The 26,141-nt window shown below is 35.5% G+C and overlaps 4 protein-coding genes across 7 annotated transcripts; 2 read left to right on the top strand and 2 right to left on the bottom strand.

Moving 5' to 3' along the window:
• Positions 1–779: 779 nt before the first annotated feature.
• On the top strand, positions 780–9,011 carry LOC130733724 (uncharacterized). 3 transcript variants are annotated; one of them, XM_057585968.1, is made up of 13 exons: positions 780–995; positions 1,112–1,167; positions 1,546–1,603; positions 2,720–2,779; positions 3,498–3,627; positions 3,721–3,944; positions 4,088–4,180; positions 4,258–4,329; positions 4,872–4,904; positions 5,641–5,766; positions 7,745–7,801; positions 8,460–8,555; positions 8,638–9,011. In XM_057585968.1, exons 1-13 carry the CDS (start codon positions 900–902, stop codon positions 8,686–8,688), a joined length of 1,152 nt encoding a protein of 383 aa, XP_057441951.1. In that variant the 5' UTR covers positions 780–899; the 3' UTR covers positions 8,689–9,011. The 3 variants fall into 3 exon arrangements, with proteins under 3 accessions (XP_057441951.1, XP_057441952.1, XP_057441950.1); XM_057585967.1 differs by having other exon boundaries at positions 783–995; positions 1,085–1,167; XM_057585969.1 differs by lacking the exon at positions 4,872–4,904 and having other exon boundaries at positions 1,085–1,167.
• A 1,679-nt stretch (positions 9,012–10,690) lies between these two features.
• Positions 10,691–11,335, bottom strand: LOC130733722 (histone H3.3-like). Its single transcript, XM_057585965.1, has one exon. The coding sequence runs from the start codon at positions 11,270–11,272 to the stop codon at positions 10,868–10,870; it is 405 nt and encodes a 134-aa protein (XP_057441948.1). The 5' UTR covers positions 11,273–11,335; the 3' UTR covers positions 10,691–10,867.
• Positions 11,336–17,014: 5,679 nt separating this feature from the next.
• On the bottom strand, positions 17,015–17,759 carry LOC130733723 (histone H3.3-like). Its single transcript, XM_057585966.1, has one exon. The coding sequence runs from the start codon at positions 17,698–17,700 to the stop codon at positions 17,296–17,298; it is 405 nt and encodes a 134-aa protein (XP_057441949.1). The 5' UTR covers positions 17,701–17,759; the 3' UTR covers positions 17,015–17,295.
• A 4,445-nt stretch (positions 17,760–22,204) lies between these two features.
• On the top strand, positions 22,205–25,786 carry LOC130733720 (receptor-like cytoplasmic kinase 176). Of its 2 annotated transcripts, XM_057585964.1 has the most exons (7): positions 22,205–22,478; positions 22,550–22,596; positions 23,147–23,478; positions 23,822–23,957; positions 24,056–24,198; positions 24,279–24,402; positions 25,221–25,786. In XM_057585964.1, the coding sequence occupies exons 2-7, from the start codon at positions 22,566–22,568 to the stop codon at positions 25,637–25,639; spliced, it is 1,185 nt and encodes a 394-aa protein (XP_057441947.1). In that variant the 5' UTR covers positions 22,205–22,478; positions 22,550–22,565; the 3' UTR covers positions 25,640–25,786. The 2 variants fall into 2 exon arrangements, with proteins under 2 accessions (XP_057441947.1, XP_057441946.1); XM_057585963.1 differs by lacking the exon at positions 22,550–22,596 and having other exon boundaries at positions 22,207–22,478.
• The last annotated feature ends 355 nt before the right edge of the window (positions 25,787–26,141 follow it).

Raw genomic sequence — 26,141 nt, 5'->3', positions numbered from 1 at the left:
AATAAAATGTTTTACAATATTAAAAAAACTTAATAAAATATTAAAAACATAGCACCTCCGAAAGAAACGAAGGACTTCATCCAGTGACTCCGCGATCGCCCTTTAAACGATCAAAATAAGGTAAAGTCTGCTCGCTTGGTTTGGTCCTCGTCATAAGATTCTCATGCCAAGCTGAACATTGATGGTTGTCATTATTCGCAATTCATCTTCTGAGTGGGTGATAGGTTTTTCAGCTTCCTTTGATGGTAATTGTTCTCTCCATGTTGAGCCTTTGGCCTTGAAGGAAATGTTGTTGTAGGCTTTAGGACTTAGGACACTATCATATGATTTGTGAGAGTGATCCCTTAGATGTCATTCATTCGCTTGAGGCTCCCTCCATGGGCAAGGGGAAGATGTTATCTCTATTACTATTCACTCTATAAATATCTCCTTCAAGCATACTATTCGTCGAGCAAGCTCTTGTTTTATTTCTTTAGCTATTTTGGGAGTACACAAACAATGTTGTTTCCCTCATTTTTCTCTTCCTCCTCGAGATATGTTGTGTTGATTGCACAAGATAGTAAGAGTTTAATTTTGTTTTGCTTGATTTGTTGTTTTTGCCTTTAATTAAGTACTAAAAAAACAAGTTTTTTTATTTGTTTTTACTAAAAACAGAAAATAAAATAGTTTTCAGAAACTAAAAAAAAAAGCAAATTTATCTTTGCAAAAATTACAAATTCTGGAGCCATACTACACTTTCATGCGGCTAAACACCGCCAGAAGTAAGGGCAAAACTGAAGAAAAGAAAAATTAATAGCCAACACTGCCTTTTAAGAGCATTGTAGAAGCTCTAGACAAGACGCTTCTCAGTTCTCAATTCTTCGAATCGCTACTTTGAATCTTCTTCTTCTTCTTCATCGATGGATTCTTCCACAGCGTTGGAGCTTGTCAAGCATGGTGTCTCTCTTCTCTTCCTCGATGTTCCTCAGTACACCCTCATTGCCATCGATACTCAGGTAACCAACACTATTCCCCTTTTTTTGTTTTAATTTTGTCATCATGGTATTTGAAAATTCAATGAAGCTCTGACACTGATTTTCTATAGATGTTTTCTGTGGGGCCTGCTTTTAAGGGTATTAAGATGATTCCTCCAGGCACTCATTTTGTGTACTATAGTTCATCAACCAGGTTTCATCATGCTACCTAATTCTTTTGCAAGTACCCTTTTATTCCTGCAATGTATTTAAACAGTGTTTCTAGCATCACTTGTACTGAATTACTGAGGTCTTAGTGTATTACTGTATCTTGTATACTGTGTGGCATTGGAAATAATATCACTTTCTGAAGGTCCCTTTATCAGTGTTATCAAATCGCCATCGCGGTGAGCCAAAAATCCGCTATTTCGGCCGCTATTTGGCGGCGAGTAGCGGAAATAGCGGGCAATAGCAGCGTCGCGATTAGCCAAAAATCCGCTACGCTATAGCAGCATAGCGCCGCTATAGCCGCTATTTGATAACACTGCCCTTTATTAATATGTTTTTTTTCATTTTGTTTTTCTTTGTACAGAGATGGAAAGGAGTTCTCGCCAATTATCGGATTCTTCATTGATGCTGGTCCTTCAGAGGTATGTAAAACAATAATTCAACAACTCTAATTCATCCAGTTGTATTCACATTCACTGAGTTTTGATTTAATCCTCGTTGTAGTTCAGGAATCATGACGAACTGTATTTCTTAATGTTGTGATTTGTATTTTTCTCTTTTTATTTGACAGAGGAATCACTGTTGAAACGGGGGTGGGTAGAGTGTAAGCTTGATCAATAACTTCTATGCTTTGCAGTTTGCTTTAAATGTGTTTATTTGAGGCTTTGTTGATGAGTACTTTCACTATGGTTTCTTGATTGATTCAATTCATGAGATTTTGTTTCTGTATTAGCCTAATAGAACTTGTCCTGAATATGCAAAAACTGGGAGAGTTCATAGAAGATTTGGTTTTGAGCATCAACTATGGTTAATTTTTTATTAAGTCAGAATGACTAAATCATTTCCTGTTAATAGTGCTAGAAATTTTATTATCTCCTTGTAAAATGACGGTGAAATTTTATAGGTACCAGCAGGAAACATGTAATTATGAATGAAACTCTGAAAAAATGTATATTAGGATCTGGGTAATGCACCAGAATCAGTATAGAGATGTTTACAGAAGAAAAAGAACAAGGAAACAAGTATAGGCAAATTAGAGAGAGCCTAATTCTCTCTCAATATTTCACCCAAGTCCTAGCCTACCTCATGTTCTCATCCCTTACACAGTTTTAACCATCTCCCATTCTCTCTCCCACGATTCCCTTTCCTACCTAACGTGTTCCTTTCCCCCCTAGCCACGTCACACAATTAGCTATTCCTCCCTCTGGATGTGATTTGGTGTACTGGGTCTGTTCTGCCTCCTTTGGTAGACTCTAGTGATTTGGGCCTAGCATATACTTGGCCTGGATTAAATAAAACTACAGCTGCATGTATTCATTGCCTTCTAATCCTAAGTTTACTATATTTTCTATTACTCTTTCCACATTAAATTTCAATAACTATGTTGTGTGTAAGTGCTCTTCAACATCTTAGTGATAACTAAAATCACATCTGAACTGGATTTGGTCAAAGTTAACTGATGCTCATCTGTTTGAACCTTTTTGTGGTCTGAACATCTTTTAAGAAAGTGTATATGTTTTGGTTTCATTGCCATGCAGGTAATTGTTCGTAAATGGGATCAACAGGAGGAAAGGCTGGTCAAAGTATCTGAGGATGATGTATGTGTTCATTTAAGCTGTATTAATATATACAGTAAATGTCTTATGTGTGGCAAACGTTTACTATCGACATAGTTTACATTCTGTTGGTCAGCTTAGGCTTTGTGAGAAAGTGTTTGGGTCACTTATGTTTTTATTGAATTTACATTCATATATCTTGATCATTTTGTAGAAAATGTGTTTTTACAAAAAGAAGGTAGAAAAGTATGCACCGACCTTAATACTCCATCAAATCAGCACTAATGTGCGTTTGTGTTCACATATTTGCGAATTACTTAATGAGGAATAAATTTTCTTTATTTTATTCAATGAAAAAAACAGACTTTTAAGGCGGGTCAACAGTGTTCTGAGCTGCCTCAATTGTACAATAAGATCAATATGTTCTATCTCTTTGTCTACATGTTCCTATCTTCATGCAACGCAATAACTTTATTAGTTTTGTTGAAATAATGATGATATCATCTATCACTTGATGTTGCGGGCACTGACATTGGTTTAATTCTTGATGATTTTACTTCCAACTTCTTTCTTTTTCCATCCTCCTGTCTCTGCTTTAATTTATCTCTTTCTTGACTCAATTTCCATGTCATATGTGCTTGCTTTAGAGATTTCATCTTGAGCTAAATAAGAAACTTCAGCTCAAATGATTATTTGTTGAATTCTATGCTCTTCTATTTATGGTATATATTTATTTTCTCTTCTCTGTTTTTTCCTTCAGGAAGAAAGATATACTCAAGCTGTTAGAAATTTAGAATTCGACAAACAACTTGGGCCTTACAATCTTAGCCATTATGAAGATTGGAAGCGATTATCGAATTTTATTACTAAGAGTATCATTGAACGACTTGGTATGCTATTTGTAATTTGCTTGACTGAGATATTCTTTGTATTACATAGTTAATTGATATTCAAATTTGAATTAAATTTTCATTTTTGAGCAGAGCCCATTGGAGGTGAAATTACTGTTGAATGTGAAAATGAGATGGTTAAAAGCACTCCTAAAGTACCAATGGAGAAAGCACTAGACGAACAGCTGAAGGCTAGTACTTCTGCAACTTCTGTTGGTAGGTCTCAGAGGAAAGGCTGTTATTATACCACCATTCCACGTGTTGTAAAATGCAAGGGGATTAGTGGACAGGAACTTACTTCTTTGAATCTTGACAAGGTAGGCATCCGAATAATATTGAATATTTGGTATCGAAAATGAGATTGCGAGAAAATTTACCATAACCAATAATCTAGCTTTAAAATCTTAGCCTTTTGGTGTTTTCTGATTTGCACACATGTTTTTTTTGTTCACCTTCTCAGACACAATTGTTAGAAACTCTACTGGCAAAAGATTATGGAGGCTCAGAAGACTTGCTTCTTGGAGAACTGCAATTTGCATTTATTGCGTTTTTGGTATTGTGAAAAAACATAATTTCTTAGTAAATTTGTTGATCCTGTTAAATCTGATATCACTTTTGCTGTTGGTTCAGATGGGTCAATCGCTAGAAGCATTTCTCCAGTGGAAGTCCTTAGTTAGCCTTTTGCTTGGCTGCACTGAAGCTGTAAGTATAACTTTCCTGTCATATATCCAGACTGAATAATGCATGCATAGACTTTGTGCGTGCATTTAAAGTTTCATGTTTCTTTTGGTATAGTTGTTTGCTATTTCTGCCACACAAAGTTTCATGTGTTCTGTTAGATCTTGGTTTGGTCTTTTAACTTGGGTGGGTCAGCTTGTGGCTTTCAACTTCGATTTGTGGGCTTTCCCTTTTTTTCCCTTGCAGCTTTTGCAGGAGTGTTCCTTGTCGTTTGAGAATTGTATTTCAAGCCTCCTAGTAGATTTGTATATGATGAGATTCATGATTTTCTTTTCTTTTAATGGAAATTTCTGTTGTCTATATTTTTTTCTATGAATGGTTTTTATTTCTTAGGAATTTTATGGTGTGGTAAGGCCTAGGTTATGAGTTATGACTGCATATGGATACAAGATACTTATTGATTATGGTAAGACGTCTAGTAAGGGATTAAATAGGTTTAAATCAGCTTGACTTCATAAGCATATATTTTTTCTATTATATTTGTATGACTGTGTAATCTTTTGCAGCCTTTCCGTACACGAACTCAGCTATTCACGAAGGTAAATTTAACTAATGTTTTATTACAAAACGGTGGCATTTTTACTTGCTGTGCTGTTACATTCATCCCTGATTGTAGTAGTTGTCATTGTAGTTTAGGAACAGAAAGCAGCTGAATCCAGATTTGGAAAATGATTCACAATCTTGAATCTTATGGCGTGTTATTCCTCAAAATCGTTTCGAACAACAACAAAATCCTTTTTCCGCTAGGTGGGGATTCATCAAACTCCTTTAATGAAGAAATTCAGAACCTTTACCTTCAACTTTTTTATTTGGGGGGAGGGGTGCCTAAGATCAGGCCGAAAGGCGTAGTGATAACATAAGTTTTGTTGTTTTGACGATGTGTTGTCCTAGACATCAGAGAGAGTTGTTCAGCAGATGAATCTGGTATTGTTATTTAAATGTATAAACAACACTTATCAGAAAAAAGAAAAATCTGCAAAATAATTTGAAAGGCTACTGCAAATGATCTGAAGTATGTTACTATCCAAAATTTTGAAGTCTTTTAGAAACTTGCCATATTTTAATATTTTCTTCCTTAGCTATTTGTAACATAAGATTTTGTTCGGGAATTTGATTGGCAGTTTTAATTGGGAAGCAGTAACTTTTCACCTTTTCTACAATATATGTGAGAATGTTTTTTTGGTTAATGATGGTCTAGTATTTGTACCTGCATTCATATTTTCTGTTCATTTCTTCTCACCGAACTGACGTCTAATATTTAATGGATTCTCGCAGTTCATTAGAGTCATTTTTTACCAACTAAAATACGGACTACAGAAAGATCGTGTGGATGAAACAGGGCCAGCATTGTTGGATGATTCCTGGCTTTCTTCTGATAGCTTTTTGCACCATCTTTGCAAGGTATTTTATGGATTGTGCATTCATGTGCACAAAATTTGATCTATTTCCTAGCTTTGTATTTCATGAAAATATATAGGCATACCTATTCCGATCAGTCTTGAAATCAAGATCTTGAAAGAGACTATAACAGATTATTTTAGCACCTAAAAGATACACATGAGCCAATCTTTGATACGGAGGCCAGCAATTCATTTCTTCATTATATGTCGCGTGTACTTCTTGAGGGATAATGGTTTGCATGTTGGGTTGTACATTGTTTGCCTCTTCTTAACATCACTGTCCACTTTCTTTATCTTTCCTTCCTTTTGTATTTTTTAATGGATAAATAGTTTCATATCCTTAGGCGAATACTTGTTTAATAAGCAACTCACTCCAGGGAAAAAAATCAGAAAAAGCTGAAAATTTTAATTAAAAAATGTAGAACCTTTCAGAATGCAGTTTCACAGGACTATTTGAGTTTGTGAAAGTGACCATAACAGATTTGCCTCTGATAAATAGCCTGAACCATTTTTTCAATGCCATCCAGCCTGGCACCTTGTTGGGCCTGTGCTGCTTCAATGTTGGAGATGGATGCTTAAAGGCTGGAGGCATCATCGGTTGGTTGATCTGAATACTCCGGGCTCTGGCAGTTCTTCAAATGGGAGCCCTACTCAACGGGGTCTTGTTGACTGTTGAGGCTTGTGGGGAGACTTAGTTGCCCTTGTTCTGGATGGTTTTTCTGTTGGGGTCAGGGAGGGGAATCAGCATTCCGTTATCCTTGATCGTTAAATAGTAGACAACTCCATGCTATCTAGTCTAACTTTGTTTAACTTACCCGATGAAAGAGCAGTTCGATTATATGAAGAGAGTCATTTTGATCAATGCATCCAAATATCTTATGAGACATTACGCAGTGGACATACTGGAGTGCGCTGGATTTTGATTTAAAGGAATCAAAAGAGCATGAGTTGTTAGAGCATACCAAACCTATGTGCATCAAACTCCCTTGGAAGTTACATATTAAGCCTATGTTCTTATTGAGGGACCTAAATAAGACCCTCCTCAAAATCTTCCCTCATAGAATCTGTACGTTGAGAGCTTAGAAATTCTAAGGTCATGCTCATAAGTAGGGGCTTTCATAGTTGCATGAGTGGACCAGCCAACCCTTTCTAGCATCTGATTAACATTGTCTAACAGTTCTAGGGTTGCTAAAGTACCGTTATCCAAGTATTGAGTGCACAACAATTTTCTCTTTTCCAAACTATTATACCTAGTCTCATGTAATTGATCACTAAATACAATACTTATACTATAACGGTTATGACTTATGAGGCACTTGAGCTTTACCTTGGGACTTGGTGCAGTAAAGATACTCCCAATATGAAGAGGATATTTTTTAGCAAACAGTAGGGTGTTTGGAGCTTAGGGATTGAAGAATGGGTTTTGGAAGTTCAGCTTTGGAGGAAGGGGGTGTGGGTGAGTGGGAATTGGAGATTAGATGTTAGAGTGAAGGTTGAGGAAGAATGGAGAAAAGGTTTGGAGGTGAGAAGGAGATGGGTCAAGGTTGTTTTATGGTGTAGGGAAGGTGGCTATGGAGGTTTTGTGGTGGTTGAGTGATTGGAGAAGAGAGTATGGAAGGTATGAATGTTTTATGGGGTTTTAATGGTGGCTTGGTCGTTTGTAGGATTTGTGGGAGATGGAGATGTTTAGACTTTAGACTTTAGGGGTGATGGGGTGGCTGAGAGAAGAAAAGTAGGGGATAAGTGAGAAGGCTGTTATTTTTAGCATCCTCACACTCTCACAGTCATGCGGCATGGGTGTGGGTTGGTTGTATCATATGATATCCAGATCATATATCCCATATTTAGGATGAATATGATTCTTTCCCTTTTTTGCCTTGTGCATTGTATATATACTATGATTCAGGATCAAATCATTGTATATAATCAGTTTCCTCTAAATTCAAGTGTGACTAATGCTTCTTGTTTTGGTACTGCAGGATTTCTTTTCCGTGCTGCTTGATGGTTCAGTCGTTGATGGAGATCTTTTAAAATGGGTATGGGCATTGAACTTATTTCATAGTATAATATTATTCTTGAAATTTACCCTTCTTTCCTACCACCTGTCAGTAGGAACGCAAACAAAGTCCCAATAAGGAATTGAATCTGGAAAAAACGAAGATCAGATAGAAAAAGAGAAATAAGTGAAGGGTATAAAAAAAATACAAAGCAACTTCAATATTAGTTCAATGTGCTTGCAAAGTATATTACGCAATACTCAGCAGTTATGGGATTCGTGAATTTAATTACATCTCAATCTGGGTAATTCATGGTTTAAAATTATTTATGGTCCCATTTTTAGGCTGAAAATATGTTAATTTGATTTGTATAGCTCTGTGAACATTCCTTTGTATGCCAAGTCTAGTAATTTAAGTAGGAACTGAATACTGATTCTAATCTTGCACCTAACGTGCATGCACCCGCCGGCAAGATATACAAGATTTCAAGCTTATTACGCGATAGGGTCTAGAGTAGTATGCCAAGTCTAGTAATTTAAGTCGGCATGCATAATCACTGTCAATGCTTTTAACTTATTTTGTGTGCAACAAAAATTTGTTGCTAACTTACTGCATTTGCTTTTGCCTAAGCAAATCGGCAACGTAAGGACGATTTATGAAGGTGAAGTATTGAATTATAATATTGCTCTCCTTGCAGACAAGGAAATTTAAGGAGCTATTGGAGAGCAACCTAGGGTGGAAGTTTCAGCAGAATAGTGCTGTGGATGGTATTTATTTTGAAGACAATGATGAGGTTAGTAGTGAACGAGTTACTTTGATCTGTGCGTGTGTATGCGTATGTTGTTCATGTAACTCATTGGTTGTTCATTTTGCAGTTTGCTCCAGTAGTTGAGATGTTGGATGATGAAGAAGCGTTAGCTGTTTAGTAGTGGATTGTATCATCTTTTGGCCATAACAGGTGTTTCCAGGGAATCAAGTTATGAGTATTAAGTTGTCATATATTCCTAATTTGATAATGTAATCCAAATTACGTAGATATAGTATCTTAATTTGAATAGAGATATAGTTTGTTATATCCGTATTCTTCCTTATATCATGCCATTTTGATTGTTATTTGGCCAATTTTGCATGTTCTTTGGCCAACTTCACTCACATTGTACAGTGGAACATGTTGAACCTACATTAGCAAACTCTGGAAAGTGAGTATTCTGTGTTAGCCTACACCAGAATGGAAGAATATTTTACAATACCTCAAAGTTTGATTGTGTTGAAATTTGTGGTTGGACCTGAAGCAGTAACCAAACAGTATGCACTACACTGAATGTCAGTTATTATTTATTTTAGGGCAAAACTATTAATATCATCCTTATACATATTCTCACTATCCTCCTTTTTAATTTTCCAAAAATGCCCTTGACAACCCCACCTACCTAACCCTTTCACCATCCCTTCTTCCCAACCCCATCATCTTTGAACCCTTGTAACATCTTCTTCCACACCATATTCCTCACCCTTCATCATCTTCTCCAAGACCAGATTTTTCGAACTCCACTCTCTTTGGGTTGTTCTTGATGACGAGTTTTGAACTCTCCATGAAAGTAGCAAAAGGGACACAGACATGAACTTTGGACGAACCAGATTCTTGCAATGTTCCATGAAAGTAGCAAGAATATAGTTCGTTGCAAAAATCTGGACACATACCACATTCTCGAGAATCCCTTTTTCTGCAATAACTACCAGCCCGCAAAGAAAATGGCGTATGTAAATACAATTTTAGATCATTGTAAATTAAGTTGCTGTATGTAACTTTTTTTTTGAAACGATCAAGTTTAATAAAGCACAAATTAGATTGTAGAAATAAAGATTTATACGGCAATTTAAATTGTGGAACGTAAGTTTCTAATTATGCATTTCAGATTGCAAAATTTTCTTGTACCCCTAAAAATACGTCCAGCAAATTTTAAAATGCATATGTAAGCGCGGAATAAAACTAGCTACCACAATGTGTCACGAAGAGTTTCGATATACTCCCTCCGTTCCTTATTAACTGTCCATTTTTTAAAAAAAATTGTTCTTATATAAACTGTCCACTTAGAGTTTCAAGAGAGCATTAATTGATGTTTTTCCAAAAAATGCCCTTACATAAACAATAAATGAAGAAAGATAAAATACATTCTAAAGGGTGACATAGGAAAACAAATAATACTTTTATGAAAATCAACACAATTAATTGTTTTTCTTAATTTGTGTGAACCTTCTCTTCCTGAACAGATAAATAGGAACGAAGGAAGTAAAGAGTTTTACTTCATGGAATATCTCAATCATAACAGGACATGAAATTGATCTAAATTATTTATGGAATCATTTATTACGGTTATTTGTTACGGTCATTCCTAAATATACTCTTTTCCCAATCTCATGAATATTTACATGATTTTCAAGATATTCATTTTTTTTAAGATCGAAAAGATTCAAGATAAAAAAAAAAAGATATCCCTTTATGATTTGATGAAGTTTTACATACTAATTAAAAGAGTGCATACACACAAACAAATGTTCATTAATTACATTTTAATCATTAATTACCTTCTAATTCTAATTTTATCTAAAGGCACAAATTTAATTAAATTGATATTATATCAACCCTTCCTTATTTCAAAAAAGAAAACCCTTCCTCATAGTGCTTTTCAAAAAAAATAAAAAACCTTCCTCATAGTATCAATAGCCACAAAATCAATCAATAACTATAAATGCAAATTGATATTATTAATTATTCGATCATATTTGGACGCGTTAATAGAAACCACCATATGAAGAATAGAATAGAATATATTCAATGTAACTAGAAGAACAAACTTGTGCGATGAAAACAAAACCTAATTTATTCAGGTGCTTCTGATAACGAATACTAAAAGGGAAGCATAGGTATAGTCCAGAACAGAACTACCATTGAAAATGCATAGGAAACTAGAACGCCTGCCACTAAAACCCTAAGAACATGACAGTGTACTAAGAAATAAACGAAACGAAAGAGAAACTAAATCCCTAAGAACATGAGACTGCATTGAGAAATAAACGAAACGAAAGAGATACTAGAATCCTAATCTAATCTGCACGAAGACGGCGAGCGAGTTGAATATCCTTGGACATGATGGTAATCCTCTTGGCATGGATCGCACACAGGTTGGTGTCCTCGAACAAACCAACCAAGTATGCCTCAGCAGCTTCCTGAAGAGCAAGAACAGCATGGCTCTGGAACCTCAAGTCCGTCTTGAAATCCTGAGCAATTTCACGAACAAGACGCTGGAATGGTTGCTTCCGGATCAGGAGCTCAGTGGTCTTCTGGTACTTTCTGATCTCACGTAGTGCAACAGTTCCAGGACGGTACCTATGAGGCTTCTTCACTCCACCAGTTGTTGGAACAGACTTTCGTGCAGCTATTCGTGCTATGTCCTTCCGAGGAGCCTTTCCGCCGTGGGACTTGCGAGCAGTTTGCTTCGTGCGAGCCATCGAACAGACAAGATTGAGAGAGAGAGAGAGAGAAGAGAAAATTTATTGGTTTTCCGAAACTGTTTCAGTTGGAAGTGTGTGAGAAAGAATGGGATGGATTAGGGCTTTTATATGAGAGTTAAGGTCGGTCTAAATTAGGATTAAATCAAATCTTCTTAATCCGTGTGCTTGTTTTCTATTGGTTCTAGTTCTTAGACTCCAGGATTGCCACCGTGGATTTTTTCTCATATAATAAAGATATACTTATATTGAGTTCAAGTTTTAAATATATAGATCAAATTTTAAAGTATACATAATATAATATAGGGTACATTAAATTACATCTTATAAATTTCAAAAAAAAAATTACATCTTATTAATCCGTGTGCTTGTTTTCTATTCGTTCTAGCTCTTGGAGTCCAGGATTACCAGCATTGCCAATATATTTTTAATACATTCTAACAAAAAAAAAGTATTATCCAATCTTTTTTTTCAAAATATTTACTGAAAATTATAATTTTTTTTAGTTTTCCTTAGTTATAACCTGTGTATGGTGCATGTGTTATTAGACAATATATAAAAATTGGATTAAATATAATTTTAATTTTGTCCTGAATTAATGAAAAATTGGTTTTCATCCCTCAATTAAATTTTTTTCAATTTTTCTCCCTTAACTTGTGTTGACATGTGTGGTTTTTATTCTTTGACCCATTTAACTGATGACAGAGTGTCAGCAAGTCAATTTTTACTAATGTTTTTTTTTTTATGCTTAACAACAAAGGAAAAGAAAAACAGAAAAGAAAAACCAACCTACTGCCTAATCACCACAGTCCCCATGGAATCAGCCAGAAGAAGACTCTCCATCCCTGGCAGGGGATGGTGCACCATATAGAAGCTCTGATCTTGCATAGCACCCGCCTTGGCCAAGAAATTCGCGCAAGAATTCCCCTCACGTAAAATATGCTCCACTCGCACCTCCCAGTCACGCCTCAACAGGGCACAAATGTTATTCACCAAAACAGCAAAAATATGAAACTGAGAGGGGGGATCACGCACTAATGAAATAGCTAGCATGGAATCTGAGAAACAAACAACATGTCTGATTCCCAAGTCCCAAGCAATGCGTAACCCTTGGAAAATCGCCAGAAGCTCCATATGGAGAACCGATTCCTGCCTACCATAACCCAGGAACCCCACGCACTAATGTGAATTTGTTTCTTTTTAAATGCTCGTGTAGAATATAATATCATAGAATCAAATAAAAGTTAATTTCATCATCCCTCATCATCTTCATCCCCAATCATCTTCAATCTCCATTATATATTTAGCTCCATCTTCAACCCCACTTAAAAACCCAAAAATTTATCCTCTTCTTCATCTATCTTCTTCTTTCTCATTCATCCTCAAATCATCAACCAAAATTGTTTTGTTCATACCTCTTAAGAGCCGGAAAGAGGTGAAAGGATGTATGAGATAGGACGAAAAGAGAGAAAAGTTATAAGATATGATTAATGATATAATAGAAAAGGAGGAGAGAGATAAACACAAAATTGTGTGAAAATGAAGTGGAAAAATAATATGGTGTGAATGAATCATTGCTGATATCATTAACCTAGCTAATATTATAACCCAATCATCTTCAACCTCCATTATATTAAATATTAAATACTCCTATGAAAGCTTTTTTTTATGCTTCGGAAATACTCATATAAAAGCTTTTGTTACCTATGAATGAATTTACATCTTATATAGAAAATAATTGTGATTAGAGTAAAAAAATTCTGCATCTAGCTCTATCTTCTGGAGTTGGTCCTAGTCTAATGTGTAGATATCATATTGACTAGTAGAGCCACGTGCGTTACACCATTTTTCTTCTGGTAAAACCTTTCGTGCAATTTTTTTATTATATATCAATATAAATAACTTGGTTGATAAGTTCTTTCGGTTCAGTGTCCGAAATACTTCAAAGATCTAATATGCACAACTCTCAGTCTAGCAGGGCGGGTCACGAATGCTCACCCCTGCTAGACCCCAACTTGGAGATTGTTGTGGAAATGGAAAGAAGCATAGAGGGGCTAGACTCGTTGTTTGGAAGGCGCGCGTTGAATGGTGGCCTGATGAATAACCAGAGAAAATTAAAGACTTAGATGCCACTAATTTTCTGACTTGGATTTATGTCTTCTTTGCGGGGCTGTTCGGGAGACCACGATTAATGTGTTAAGGGACTGCAGCGTGGTGCTTCCAACATGGATGGCGTTATTGTTGGTGGACTAGCATGCTGACCCTTAATGTGCTGCACAATGGGCCTTAATTTAAGAATTAAATTGGGTGCACCTTGAGTTTTTTTATAAGAATCATATTGAATTTTGCATGAGAGAGGAGACTGGCGTCCAGCATCAGCAAAGAATGGCATTCCCCGAATGGAGAATGTGCCTATGTTGGGTCTCTTGACCCTTAGTTTTTGTTTGTTTGGGGCCTAGCCTCTCATTTGTAACCAAAAAAAAAAAATTTGAATTTTGCATCATATTAAATTATTAATTATATTTTGATAATATTACTCTTATTTAATTATGAATGTATCATTTTTTTTAAAGAAAAATATATTGATAGATAGTGTTGAGAAATATCCCCTCTCAACATGGGTATAATAACCTAATTAAGCCAGCAAAAGTCGGTAAAACCCAACCAACATAAAAAACCCAAGAACCCCTCACAGGCAAAACCTGCAGTAAGCATGAGTGACATGCTTAAGCGCCTAACAAAATGGACCCTAACAACACCTCAGAGGGACACCATTTATTATAATAATTTTCCTTTACTTTAATCAACAATGTGGAATCTGCTTCTATATCTGCCTTGGTAAATGGGAGTCCGACAGATGAATTCTTTATGGAAAAAGGACTAAGACAGGGCGACCCGATAGCTCCTTTTCTTTTCCCGATTGTTGCCGAGGGATTGGGTGGATTAATGAGGGAGGCAGTGAGAAAAAATCTATTTGTTGGATTCAAGGTGGGCAAGAGCAATATAGAAGTGTCTCATATCCAATTCGCAGATGATACATTGTTGATTGGTGACTTTGTGGCGCAAACTATATTTACTGTAAAAAGCATCTTGAGATGGTTTGAATTGGTGTCCGGGCTGAAGGTCAACTTCTTTAAAAGTAAATTGGCGGGCATAGCAGCGGATGAGAGGGATGTGAGAAATTTTGCAGAGATTCTTAATTGCAAAATCATGAGGGTTCCCTTTGTGTACTTTAGAATCGCGGTTGGAGCAAATCCAATAATTCAGAAGCTTCAGAAACGATTGACCCCTTGAAAAATGAAACATATCTCTTTTGGTGGCCGCCTTTGTCTCCTTAATTCGGTACTTAGTTATATCTCTCTCTTTTATCTTTCTTTTTATAAAATTCCTATTTTAGTGGCTAACAAAATTAAACAGTTGCCGCAGAGGTTCCTATGGGGGGATGATGAAGAGAGGAAAATCTCTTGGGTTAGGTGGGACAAGGTGTGTAAACCAAAAGACCACGGGGGGTTGGGAGTGAAGGATATAGTTTTATTTAATAGGGCATTACTACGGAAATGGAGGTGGCGGTTGTTGATGGAGGGAGATAGTTTGTGGGGGAGTGTGCTGCATTCGAAATATGGGGAGGAGAAGCGAGTTGAAGGGGAAAACTATTTTGGCAAAGGGTCGATTTGGTGGAGGGATATAGGCAAGGTGGGAGAGTGTAGTGAGAAGACGGAGTGGTTTAAAACAAATTTGAAGAAAGTGGTGGGAGATGGTAGGAGTGTGAATTTTTGGGAAGATGTTTGGGCTGGGGAGGTGTGCTTGAAGCAAAAATACAAAAGGCTATTTGACATGTCGGAACAGAGGGAGGTTGCTGTAGCTAGTATGGGGTGTTGGGGGGTGGCTGATTGGGAGTGGAAGCTTCGGTGGAGGAGGAATTTTTTTGATCATGAAAAGCCTTTGTTTAATGCTCTTATGCAGGATATTTCTACAGTTCAGATTGTTAAAGATAAGCATGACGGTTGGAGCTGGTTGGGAGATTCCAAGGGTGTGTACAGTGTCAGATCAACATATATGGTCCAGCAAACATATGGTGATGGTAGCATATTCTTCAAGATTATTTGGAAATGTTTGGCACCGTCTAAGGTGGTCTCTCTTGCATGGAAAGTTGCTCATGGAAGGGTACCAACTTTGAGTAATCTATTAAAGAGAGGGGTGCTGTCACAAAACAATTCCAAGGGTCGCTGTTTGTTATGCTCACAGTGCTTGGAAGATGTATCCCATGTTTTCTTTGGATGCGTTTTTTCATACAGAATCTGGATGTCATGTTACCATTGGTTGGGGGTGAAAACAGTGTTGTCGTTGAGCTGTGAGTCTCATTTACTGCAGCATGAATTTTGGGGAAAAAATAAGAACCAAATGCAGTGTGTGAGAACAATCTGGCTTTCAGTAATTTGGAGTATTTGGATGCACAAAAATTCAATTGCATTTAAAGGGGGACAAGTGGATATTGAGACTGTTTTGGACTTGGTAAAAATGAGAGCTTGGGTTTAGCTTAAATCTCTGTTACAAAATTTGAAATTCACTTTTTATGATTGGGATAGAGAACCACAGATCTGTATTGCAGCTTGCTGAAATTTTATAATGGATAAAGGTTGCTAATCTGGGATGGCAGCAAGTCTTGGAAAATGCTATTGAATGGAAGCTGATTTACTTGGGGAAAATAGGGACAAATTTGGTACTTGGGTGTAATGATTCTATTCCTTGTATTAGTCTTCACTATTTGCTTTGTTTACCTCTTTTGTATTTAACTCTTTGGGTTGGGGCACCCTTTGTGCTCCATATTAATTTATTGGTCTTTCAAAAAAAAAACAATGATATATTTACACCTAATTTTTTATACACTTCATTTCCACTTATTTTTATTTCTATCTTTCTAATTTTATTATCTACTACATCTTATATTTTATCTCTTTTGTTTTTTCTTTTCTTCCTATTTCTCTCCACCTTCACCTTTTTCCACCTCATCTTTGAGGTGTGAACAAACAATTATTCTAAAATAGATTTTCTTAAGGGGTGCAAAATTGTTAATTGGTTCACATTGATTATATCACTCACAGCCTTAAACTAATGATCACTCACAGTTTTGGAAATCATCCGTATTTAAGAATAAGGTAAAAGTAATTAACCAATTTTCTTAAAGGATGTGAAGTACGTAGATCTTATATTAATGACCGAAGGAAGTGATACTAATAAAAAATTAAATAAATATATATTAGAAATATTATTTATTTAGAAGTTTTCAAATTCTAAAAATAAATTGTATATTTTTTCATTCTTATCATTATTTAGTTCTTTTCCTACTTACTACCACTGAGCTCTTATCATTAGTTTACAATAGATTGATAGTAAGTAGGACAAGAACTAATGAAAGAAATATGAGATAACAGCTGGAAACAAAATGTGCATCCACCTTTGGTATGATACTAGTCTATACAGACTCTTCATCTATTCCTAACTTTGATTGAGATCCAAATATTCATGATTTAGGTCTAATTCAGTCACGTTTTCATGCTCCAAAAATATTTATTCTTTTTATTTTTTATTTCTTTCATCATTACCAAATAAATCAGATTAAATTTTAATCAGAAGTACATAGCCATACAAATATTATCTCTGTTTCTTCTACCGTTTACGGAAAGGTTAAAAATAATTTTGAATAGTTTCACTTTTCTCATATAGATAGGAAACCAGCATATGAATACATTCAATGTAAACAAACTTGTCCAATGAAAACAAAACCTCATTATTCAGGTGCTTCTTAGTTTACGAATACTAAAAGGGAAGAGAAGGTATATATAGTTCAGAACAGAACTACTGAACTACTATAGAAAATGCATAGGAAACTAGAACGCCAGCCACTAAAACCCTAAGAACAAGAGAGTGCATAGAGAAATAAACGAAACAAAAGAGAAACTAAAACCCTAAGAACATGAGAGGCTGCATTGAGAAATAAACGAAACGAAAGAGAAACTAGAATCCTAATCTGAACGCAGACGGCGAGCGAGCTGAATATCCTTCGACATGATGGTAACCCTCTTGGCATGTATGGCGCAGAGGTTTGTATCTTCAAACAAACCAACCAAGTAAGCCTCAGCAGCTTCCTGAAGAGCAAGAACAGCATGGCTTTGGAACCTCAAGTCCGTCTTGAAATCCTGAGCAATTTCACGAACAAGACGCTGGAATGGTTGCTTCCGGATTAGAAGCTCAGCGGTCTTCTGGTACTTTCTGATCTCACGTAGTGCAACAGTTCCAGGACGGTACCTATGAGGCTTCTTCACTCCACCAGTTGTTGGAACAGATTTACGTGCAGCCACTCGAGCTATGTCCTTCCGAGGTGCCTTTCCGCCGTGGGACTTGCGAGCGGTTTGCTTCGTGCGAGCCATCGAACACAGAGAAGAAACAAGATCAGAGAGAACAAGAAGAGCAGAAGAAGATTGAGAGAGAAGTGAATATTAGTGTGTGAGAGTGAAAGGGATGGGTTAGGGCTTTTATAAGAAAGTTAAGGTCGGTTTAAGACTACAACGGTAAATACTAAATATGATTAATTAAATCTTAATCCGTGTGCTTGTTTTTTATTGGTTCTAGCTCTTGGAGTTCAGGATTGCCACCGTGGAATATTTTCTCATATAGATAGATACTTGACAAAATTAATTGATATACTCATGATATGGTTTTTGTTTTGGTGCACTCATGATATGGTTTGCTTAAGAAAGATATAGGATTTCAAAATAAAAAAGATATAGATCAAATTTTAAAGTATAGAGAATATAATCGAGGATTAAATTAAATCTTATTAATCCGTGTGCTTGTTTTCTATTGGTTCTACCTCTTGGAGTCCAGGATTGCCAGCATTGCCAATATTGTATTATTAATACATTCTATAATTTATATACTTCTATTTTACTATCCAAAATAAAATATATTAGTACATTCTTTTTTTTTTCAAATATTTGTTGATGATGAAACCTATATGGGTGACACATAGCAGGGATCGGAGCAGCTTATTAGTTTGGGCCACCACTGGCTATTCCCGCAACAAGGTGGTGGAAAAGCTTGACATGGATGGATCCATGCATGCATGGATCGGTGGTGTGTTAGCTGGAAGAAAAGCTTGGTGAGGTGCTTAGAGATAGTGGAAGGCGATGGATCTTGGGCTATTGTAGGCGTTTGGGGAGACATCTAACCCACTCTTTGCTAAATTGTGGGCGCGCGATTCGAATGGCTGTGGGCTTATTTTCTTCGGATTTTCGAATGGGTTCTCAAGGACTATTATCAAGTGTCATTCAACTTTTGCAATGGAGTCTGTGGCGAATTCTAGTGGCTTGGTGAATTCTTATACCGTTGTATTCATAGCGTTATTACCAGAACTTATTTTAGGGAAGGTTCAAATATTGTACATGGTTGAAAATCACAGTGAACAGAATCGTGTTGATGATCTTATATTATAGCTGTGATTTTCTACTGTGTGTCTGGACATACATTATAATTTATAAGCAAAAACTGTACTTTTTTCACAAACATTACATGTGCAAATAAATTGATATGTAAATAATAATTTTTTATAAGTAAAAGATATATATATATATATATATAATTAAGTAACTTATAAGTTTGTCAAAACTATAATATATAATAAACAAAAACTAACAATTGTGGGTTTCGTTGATTTTTTGTTGGATAAAATTACATTAGGGAATGAAGTTTGATACAATTATATTTGATATTGAATGAAGTTTAATGCAATGATTTGCGTTTGAAAATAATATGGAAAAGTGAGTTTAAAAAAATGAATTTTATTTAGTAGAACAAAGTGAAATCACTTTTACTTCTTTGTCTTTTTCTAATATGTATAAAATACTATTAGTTATGATGAGAGAAGCAAGTAGTACCTGTCTACCTGAAACCAAAAAGGTCGTTAATGCGTACCCCTGTAATTCAATGAAATGAGTGCAGCATTCTGACTTTCTCATGATTTTCGTGAAGGAACAGAGTGGACTTTGCGCTCACTAGTGATTTGGACGTTGAAATTCTCAAGTTGTGACCGATATTAAATGAGTTGGAGTTTCTTCACGGTTTAATGCCCTGCTTGTAATCAAAGGGCCAAAAAACGTAACGGCTATGCCCTTTTTGTAACATGTAGCATTATTGATGTCAAATTTACTTTGTAGATCTAAAAAGAATACACTCCCTCCGCTCATTTTTATAAGAAACTCTTTGATAAAATCACAGAAATTAATAGTTTTTATAAAATAAATCACTATGCTTAATTAATTTTGATGATGTATTTTTCTCTTCACAAGAACAATCATGTTAATTACCACAAATGTTGACAATACATATTGATGCAATTTCCCTCCAAATTTTTGCATGGGGAATATATCTCTTTGCATTGGAATTGATCATTTGACATAATTTAATAAGAATATTTCTTTTAAAAATGAACAATTTTTTTTTCCAAAGTGTCCCTTACAAAAATGACCAGAGGTAGTATGATTTTAACGTAATATTTTGTTCATGTCCCGATTGACCCAAAAAGGCTGCCAGACGTAATGTCATATGAGGCGGCCCAATTATTGCAAGATTAAGTGAATATTGTGTTGGGCATCCGGAACGACCGATAATGAGTTTCATCTTGTCTAATAGTTAGTCGAGCAAAACTAAAATGACATATTTATAAGACCATTAAAAGATTGCCTACGTGCGCAGCGTCATCATTGTGTCTTTAAATACAACTTTGATGGTTCATTTGCATAAGTATTACTCATTTTACTGACTCATTGTTCTTCTATGACTCTAAGTTTCTCTCTATACTTGCATACCGACTTAAGCGTCATAGTATCTATGCAGATATCTCATCCGTTGTATCAATATCACATCACCGCGTGCTCAAAGATTCATCTAAAATCGTGCATAAGCACTGAAAATCAAAAGCATCCACTATGTCAAACATTGGAAATGCTCTTTTTTTTTGATGTCTTTTACAGGTATTATATAAAAGAATTTGTATATTGAGTCATAAACATCGATTAAGGTATAAATATAAATTTATATACACCTAATATTTCTTGACAATTCTATAGGAAATTCAATTTTAATTGATCAACAATTTCATTGATTAAATTTTAAAAAATAAATTTAAAACAACATATCTGTAAGGTGTTTTGTAAATTTTCAAAATATAATGAGTTTTACTTACTAAATGCAAAATTAAAGAAACATGTGAGTAATTTACTCTTACACATAACCTCTATGTTGAAGAAGAGCAAAAAGTTTGGACAGTGGATTATTATTTCCTGACTTGCTATCTCTATTGTTTTTTATTCATTTAAATGAATTTCTAATTTTACCCCTAAAAACATGAGCAAGGAGTTAATATTGGAAGCTTTTCTTAAAATAATTATTAATCTAGTGCCTTTGAAAGAAAGGTCCTTGTTAATTATGGAGTATTGAAGGTTTTTTTAGACTTGTAAATGCGTGTGATGTATCCACAAAACTATATATCAACAACAAAATAACAACAAGTCAACAACCACAATTAAGAATAATAAAGAATTAAATGCATGCATGTAGAACTTTCAATTTTCTTTCTAATTTTTAAGAAAACTATGAATTGACAAAAAAAAAACTATGAATTGGGCTTTGACATTTCAAGCCAAGCCATCATCATCAGCTAGCATACCTATTTTAGAAATATTAAATATTATATTGGTAAAAACTATTGAACTTAATTTTAAAATTATTATCACTAACAAAGTTTTTGTTTTTGTTCTAGACAAGACAAATCTAATGACATATATCTAATTATAACTTGTAACCGATAATGTTGGCAACCTCATGCCTCCTAATATTTAGCAAAAACAATTGTAATGCTCTATAAATATTGGGCAATCATATATTATCTTCAAAACTCTCAATTGTGCGTGGCCTACTTTTTGTCACTGATATTAGTCAACATCTTCAAAGGCATCTTGAACAAGGAGAAGCAAATGCTCTCTCTCTCTCTATCCTAATGGTTATAAAAAAAAAATCATCTACCGGTTCAGGATGGTTGTCGCCATGCAAGTTGTTGGTTTTTGGCTTTTTGCAAGAGGCAACATGCCAACAAGAGAAGGATAAGCTTGATTGAAAACCATGGACACAAAAAAAGAAGATAAAGTTTTCTTTATCATCCATCAAAAATAATTTTGGCTGGGTAAACGTGAGATACCATTAGGACACACGATTTTACATTAGTCTTTAACTATCACAAATTTTTACGGAGGTTAAGATCGGTTGCTAAAACATATGTTTAAAAAGTGTCGTGAAATGTGTTGATGTATAATTTTTTTTTTTTAATAACCTAAAGAATTGTATTCAAAACTTGTACGAGGAGTGCTAGGCCTAAATACAAGATGAGAAAGGAAACATCCACACTACGATAAAAACATCCTCATTACGATAAAATTAGTTCTTTCCATCTCAATCATAAAATTCCCACGTACATAAAACTCAAACCTCGTCAATCAATTAAGACAATTAATCTTATACTACTCATTAAATATTTGAATCAACGGTGAAAAATCATGATTAGTCAAGATCATAATAAACATAAGCAACTTCCTTTAACTTCCTTAATTTCAAGTTTCATGGTACTTTTCCACCATGTATCTAATCATGAGCTTAAATGAATAAGAACCCTTGCAATGGATGACAATGCTTCATCTTTGTTCCACTTGCTGATAATAGTCTAACCAAACACATTGGTGTCAGGTCAACCCCGTTATGGTTTTGTCTTTGTCCTTGTCCAAAGTCAAAAGTCAAAACCATGAACTTTCCAAGATCCAAAAGAACCATTCACACACACACACAAAAGCAACAAGTTGTATTGAATTACTCCTTTGAACTAGAAGCTTAGCCATTTCATTGAATTTAGGTGGTTAGATTCCGCGGTGCCAGCTAGCCTTTTCATGTGGAAAATAGCGTTGCTTTCACACTTGCATAATAGTTTTTTTTATCCCTTTTCACAGCTTCTTTTGCTTCCCCTAACTTCCTCATCTGTTCTTCACTTTTGTGAACTTCAACTTGTCCCACCCCACTTTGCTTCTTTCTCTGCTCACTGTGTTCTTCTTCATGGGTTGCTGTTTTAGTGCCAGAATCAAAGCTGAGAGCCCTCCACGCAATGGTACAACTGTTTTGTATATGCTTTTTCATCTGTCTTCTATTTGATCTTGATCAGATTTTTGTGTAAAACAGTTGTGTGGAAAATAAGATGGGTGCTTGTTTTGGCTGCTCCAGAAATGGTAGGAAAACAGTTTTATGGGAATTTTTACTTTCTATCTGTTTTTGAAGCATGACTCACAATTAAAGGACACTTGCTTTAATTGATTATCATGTGCTTGTCTGGTACTTTTTGGTGGTGAGTTTTCTTATGTAGTATTTGAGGAAGACAGTCAAGTAATAAATGGAATGGAACCATAGTATTGATTTATGGCAAAAGATTGTGGAAATTTGTCAAAAAAATTGAAATTGAAGATGTAAACTTTCCATTTTAGGAATTTGTAAGATATATTTCTTGTATCAAGGATTTTGCCACTGGCTTCAATTCAATCTTGCTTTGTTATTACAATTGTTAATCATGAGGTATGTATCAGAATTTAAGCTTGCTTATGTCATTTCTGAAGTGTTTGACCTTTTCTCATGCGATTCCAACAACCATAAAATGTAGTGCATAACTGGTAGAGAAATTACTGTCACCTGATCCTAGTTTTTCTATTCAAGTATAAGCTGAGTGAAATTAGTCATTACTCATTAGATTAGAGTGCTTATACATTTTTCTTTTGACATGCACAGGACTGAGTTCCAAGGATGGTTGCAGATCGGAGGATTGCTTGAATGGTGCAAGCAGCAGCAGCAAGGTCTCCATTCCCTCGATGCCTCCAACTCCTCGGACCGAGGGTGAGATCTTGAAGTCCTCCAATATGAAGAGCTTCACCTTTGGTGAGCTTAAAACCTCGACAAGGAACTTTCGTCCCGATAGTATGGTCGGCGAAGGTGGGTTTGGTTGTGTATATAAGGGCTGGATAGATGAGCAGTCACTTGCCCCAGCTAGACCGGGAACTGGAATGGTCATTGCTGTAAAGAGGCTTAACCAAGAAGGTTTGCAGGGACACAGTGAATGGCTGGTGAGTGTCTTTTGGCAGAGCTTATTTACACTCTGGAACTTTGCTCAAAGCCTGAGAATTTAAGATACAGTTCCACTTTAAAGTTTAGGAAAATGTTAAGTTAGTGCATGTTTGGAAACTCTTCTACAATTAATTTTGAAGGTAGAATCAACTCCGGGATGAAGCTTCTGAGAGTATGTTTTAGATTTCAGGATTGATTCTGATCAAAGAGAAGGTGATCCAAACATGCTATTAGTTTAATGGGATGATTTTGGGAACTTATCCTTTTCTATTAGATGGAACAAATAGTTAATACTTTAGATGATTTGTTATTTTGATGTAACTAATTAGCCTTATGCTATAGACAGAAATCAACTACCTGGGGCAGCTGCATCATCCTAATCTTGTGAGACTGGTTGGTTACTGCGTAGAGGATGACCAACGGCTTTTGGTATATGAATTTTTAACCAAGGGGAGTTTGGACAATCATTTATTTAGGAGTAAGTTATTGATTTTCCTTCAAATTTTTCTATGGAGTAAGATTAATTCAGTACCTTGAACACCTCTAATTGTCATTTACCTATTCTATTTATAACAGGGGGTTCTTACTTTCAACCTCTTTCTTGGAGCATCCGCATGAAGGTTGCTCTTGATGCTGCTAAGGGTCTTGCATATCTTCACAGTGATGAAGCAAAAGTGATATATCGAGACTTCAAAACTTCAAATATATTGCTTGATTCGGTTAGCATATCTATCTCATGGATCTTACAATTTACTAGTCATACATACTGGCCTTTCTAACATCTATTTGTTGATGACAGAATTATCGCGCAAAACTTTCTGATTTTGGCTTGGCAAAGGATGGACCAGTGGGTGATAAGAGCCATGTGTCTACAAGGGTAATGGGCACATATGGCTATGCTGCTCCTGAATATATGGCCACAGGTACCAAATTTTGCAGGATGCTTAAGCTTATGATCTCTTTAATTTGTCATAACATACCATATTTCTTTTGCATATGACATAATCCTATCTTCTAAATTATTTTGCATTGACTATATAAATATAATACATTACCTTTTACCGGGAAAATGAAACCCTTAACCCTTATGAGTTCTTTTTCAAACCAGAGTGTAGTTTCTTAGCTTCTTTTCTCCCTATATTAGCAAGCCATAGTTATGCACCACTTGACATTTGATCCTACTATAGTATCTTGCATTTTACTGGGTTAGCATTTGGAACAAGAGGTGCTGCCATGTGACTAGGAGGCACTGGTTCAAACTGTTAAATTAACCTCTTGCAAACTCTATGTTTGGCTGCCTGTAGTAGGCCCAAAATCGGTTAGGCTTTTCCCTAGACCCATCACAGCAAGAGTTTTGTTACAGTGAGCTGCCATTTTAGCATTTGGACCCAACAGATTCTATGCCTCCATATTCTTGGATTTTCAATAACATCCACCACCAGTTGACTCATTTTTATAATAAGACATCATCATTCAATGTAAACTGAACTGTTTTTAGTTTTCACTTGCTCAACAATGCATCTCAAATCCAGAAATGAACTATTAGCATCTTCGAATTAGCTTCTATTTTCTCAGACTCAATTCTAACACACAGAAGCTTCTGTCCATAATAGAATTCGACTTTAGACTCAATTATAAAATGACTTCTAATCATCCACCAACATGTTCACTTAGCTGGGTGAAGTTAATTCCTAGTTTTCCCTCCTGACCTGTGTTTTTTCCCCATTGTTTTTTTGTGAAGGTCACTTGACCAAAAAGAGTGATGTATACAGCTTTGGAGTTGTTCTCCTTGAAATCATGTCCGGCAAACGAGCCCTTGACCAGAACAGACCATCCGGGGAGCACAATTTGATTGAGTGGGCAAAACCTTACCTCAGCAACAAGCGCAGGATCTTCCAAGTTATGGATGCTCGAATTGAAGGCCAATACACATTACGCGAAGCAATGAAGGTAGCTAACCTTGCAATTCAATGCTTGTCTGTGGAACCAAGATTCAGACCGAAAATGGATGAGGTGGTGAGTGTGTTGGAGGAACTTCAGGGTTCTCATGATGACACAGCTGGAGGAGTGGGAACTTCTAGAGATCAGCGTGCTAAAAGGAATGTTCATAGTGGTCCTAAGCAGCATAGAAGTAAACAAAGTGGAATAACTGTCCAGTGACAATGAAAGTAGTGTGGCCATCTGGTTTTGTTCTTGATTAGTTGCCATATTGTATATCATGATAAACTTAAGCATTTGTCTTGAGATATCTGATTGCTGTACAGGTTTTTTGATTCAGTAATATTAAAATTTTCATTTTCATTTTCATTTACCCAAGTAATATATTCAATACTATTTTTGTGGAAACAATGATCAAACGTTTAAACTATCAAAACATTAGTATAAAAATACTCATTCAGGCAAAAAATATTGAACTCCTTACGTTCCTCAAGGTATTTAAATCAATAAATTAAAAATTACAGGTAGAGTTTTAATAATGTCAATTACTTATATTGCAATAGAGGAAAATGAAATAACTTAATAGTTCCAGTTATAACAGTGAAAAAACATGGAACTACTATGAAGTGTATAAGAATTTTGGATTAAAATGTATAAGCTTCTTAATATGATTTGTGTTAGGATCAAAACTACAGGCACTCAAAGCCATTAATTATACTGTGAA

The sequence above is a fragment of the Lotus japonicus genome, chromosome 1 (assembly GCF_012489685.1).
Source record: "Lotus japonicus ecotype B-129 chromosome 1, LjGifu_v1.2".
Taxonomy (NCBI): Eukaryota; Viridiplantae; Streptophyta; class Magnoliopsida; order Fabales; family Fabaceae; genus Lotus; species Lotus japonicus.
Note: the sequence above shows the minus strand (reverse complement) of the source record. Positions and strands in the feature narration are given on the sequence as shown.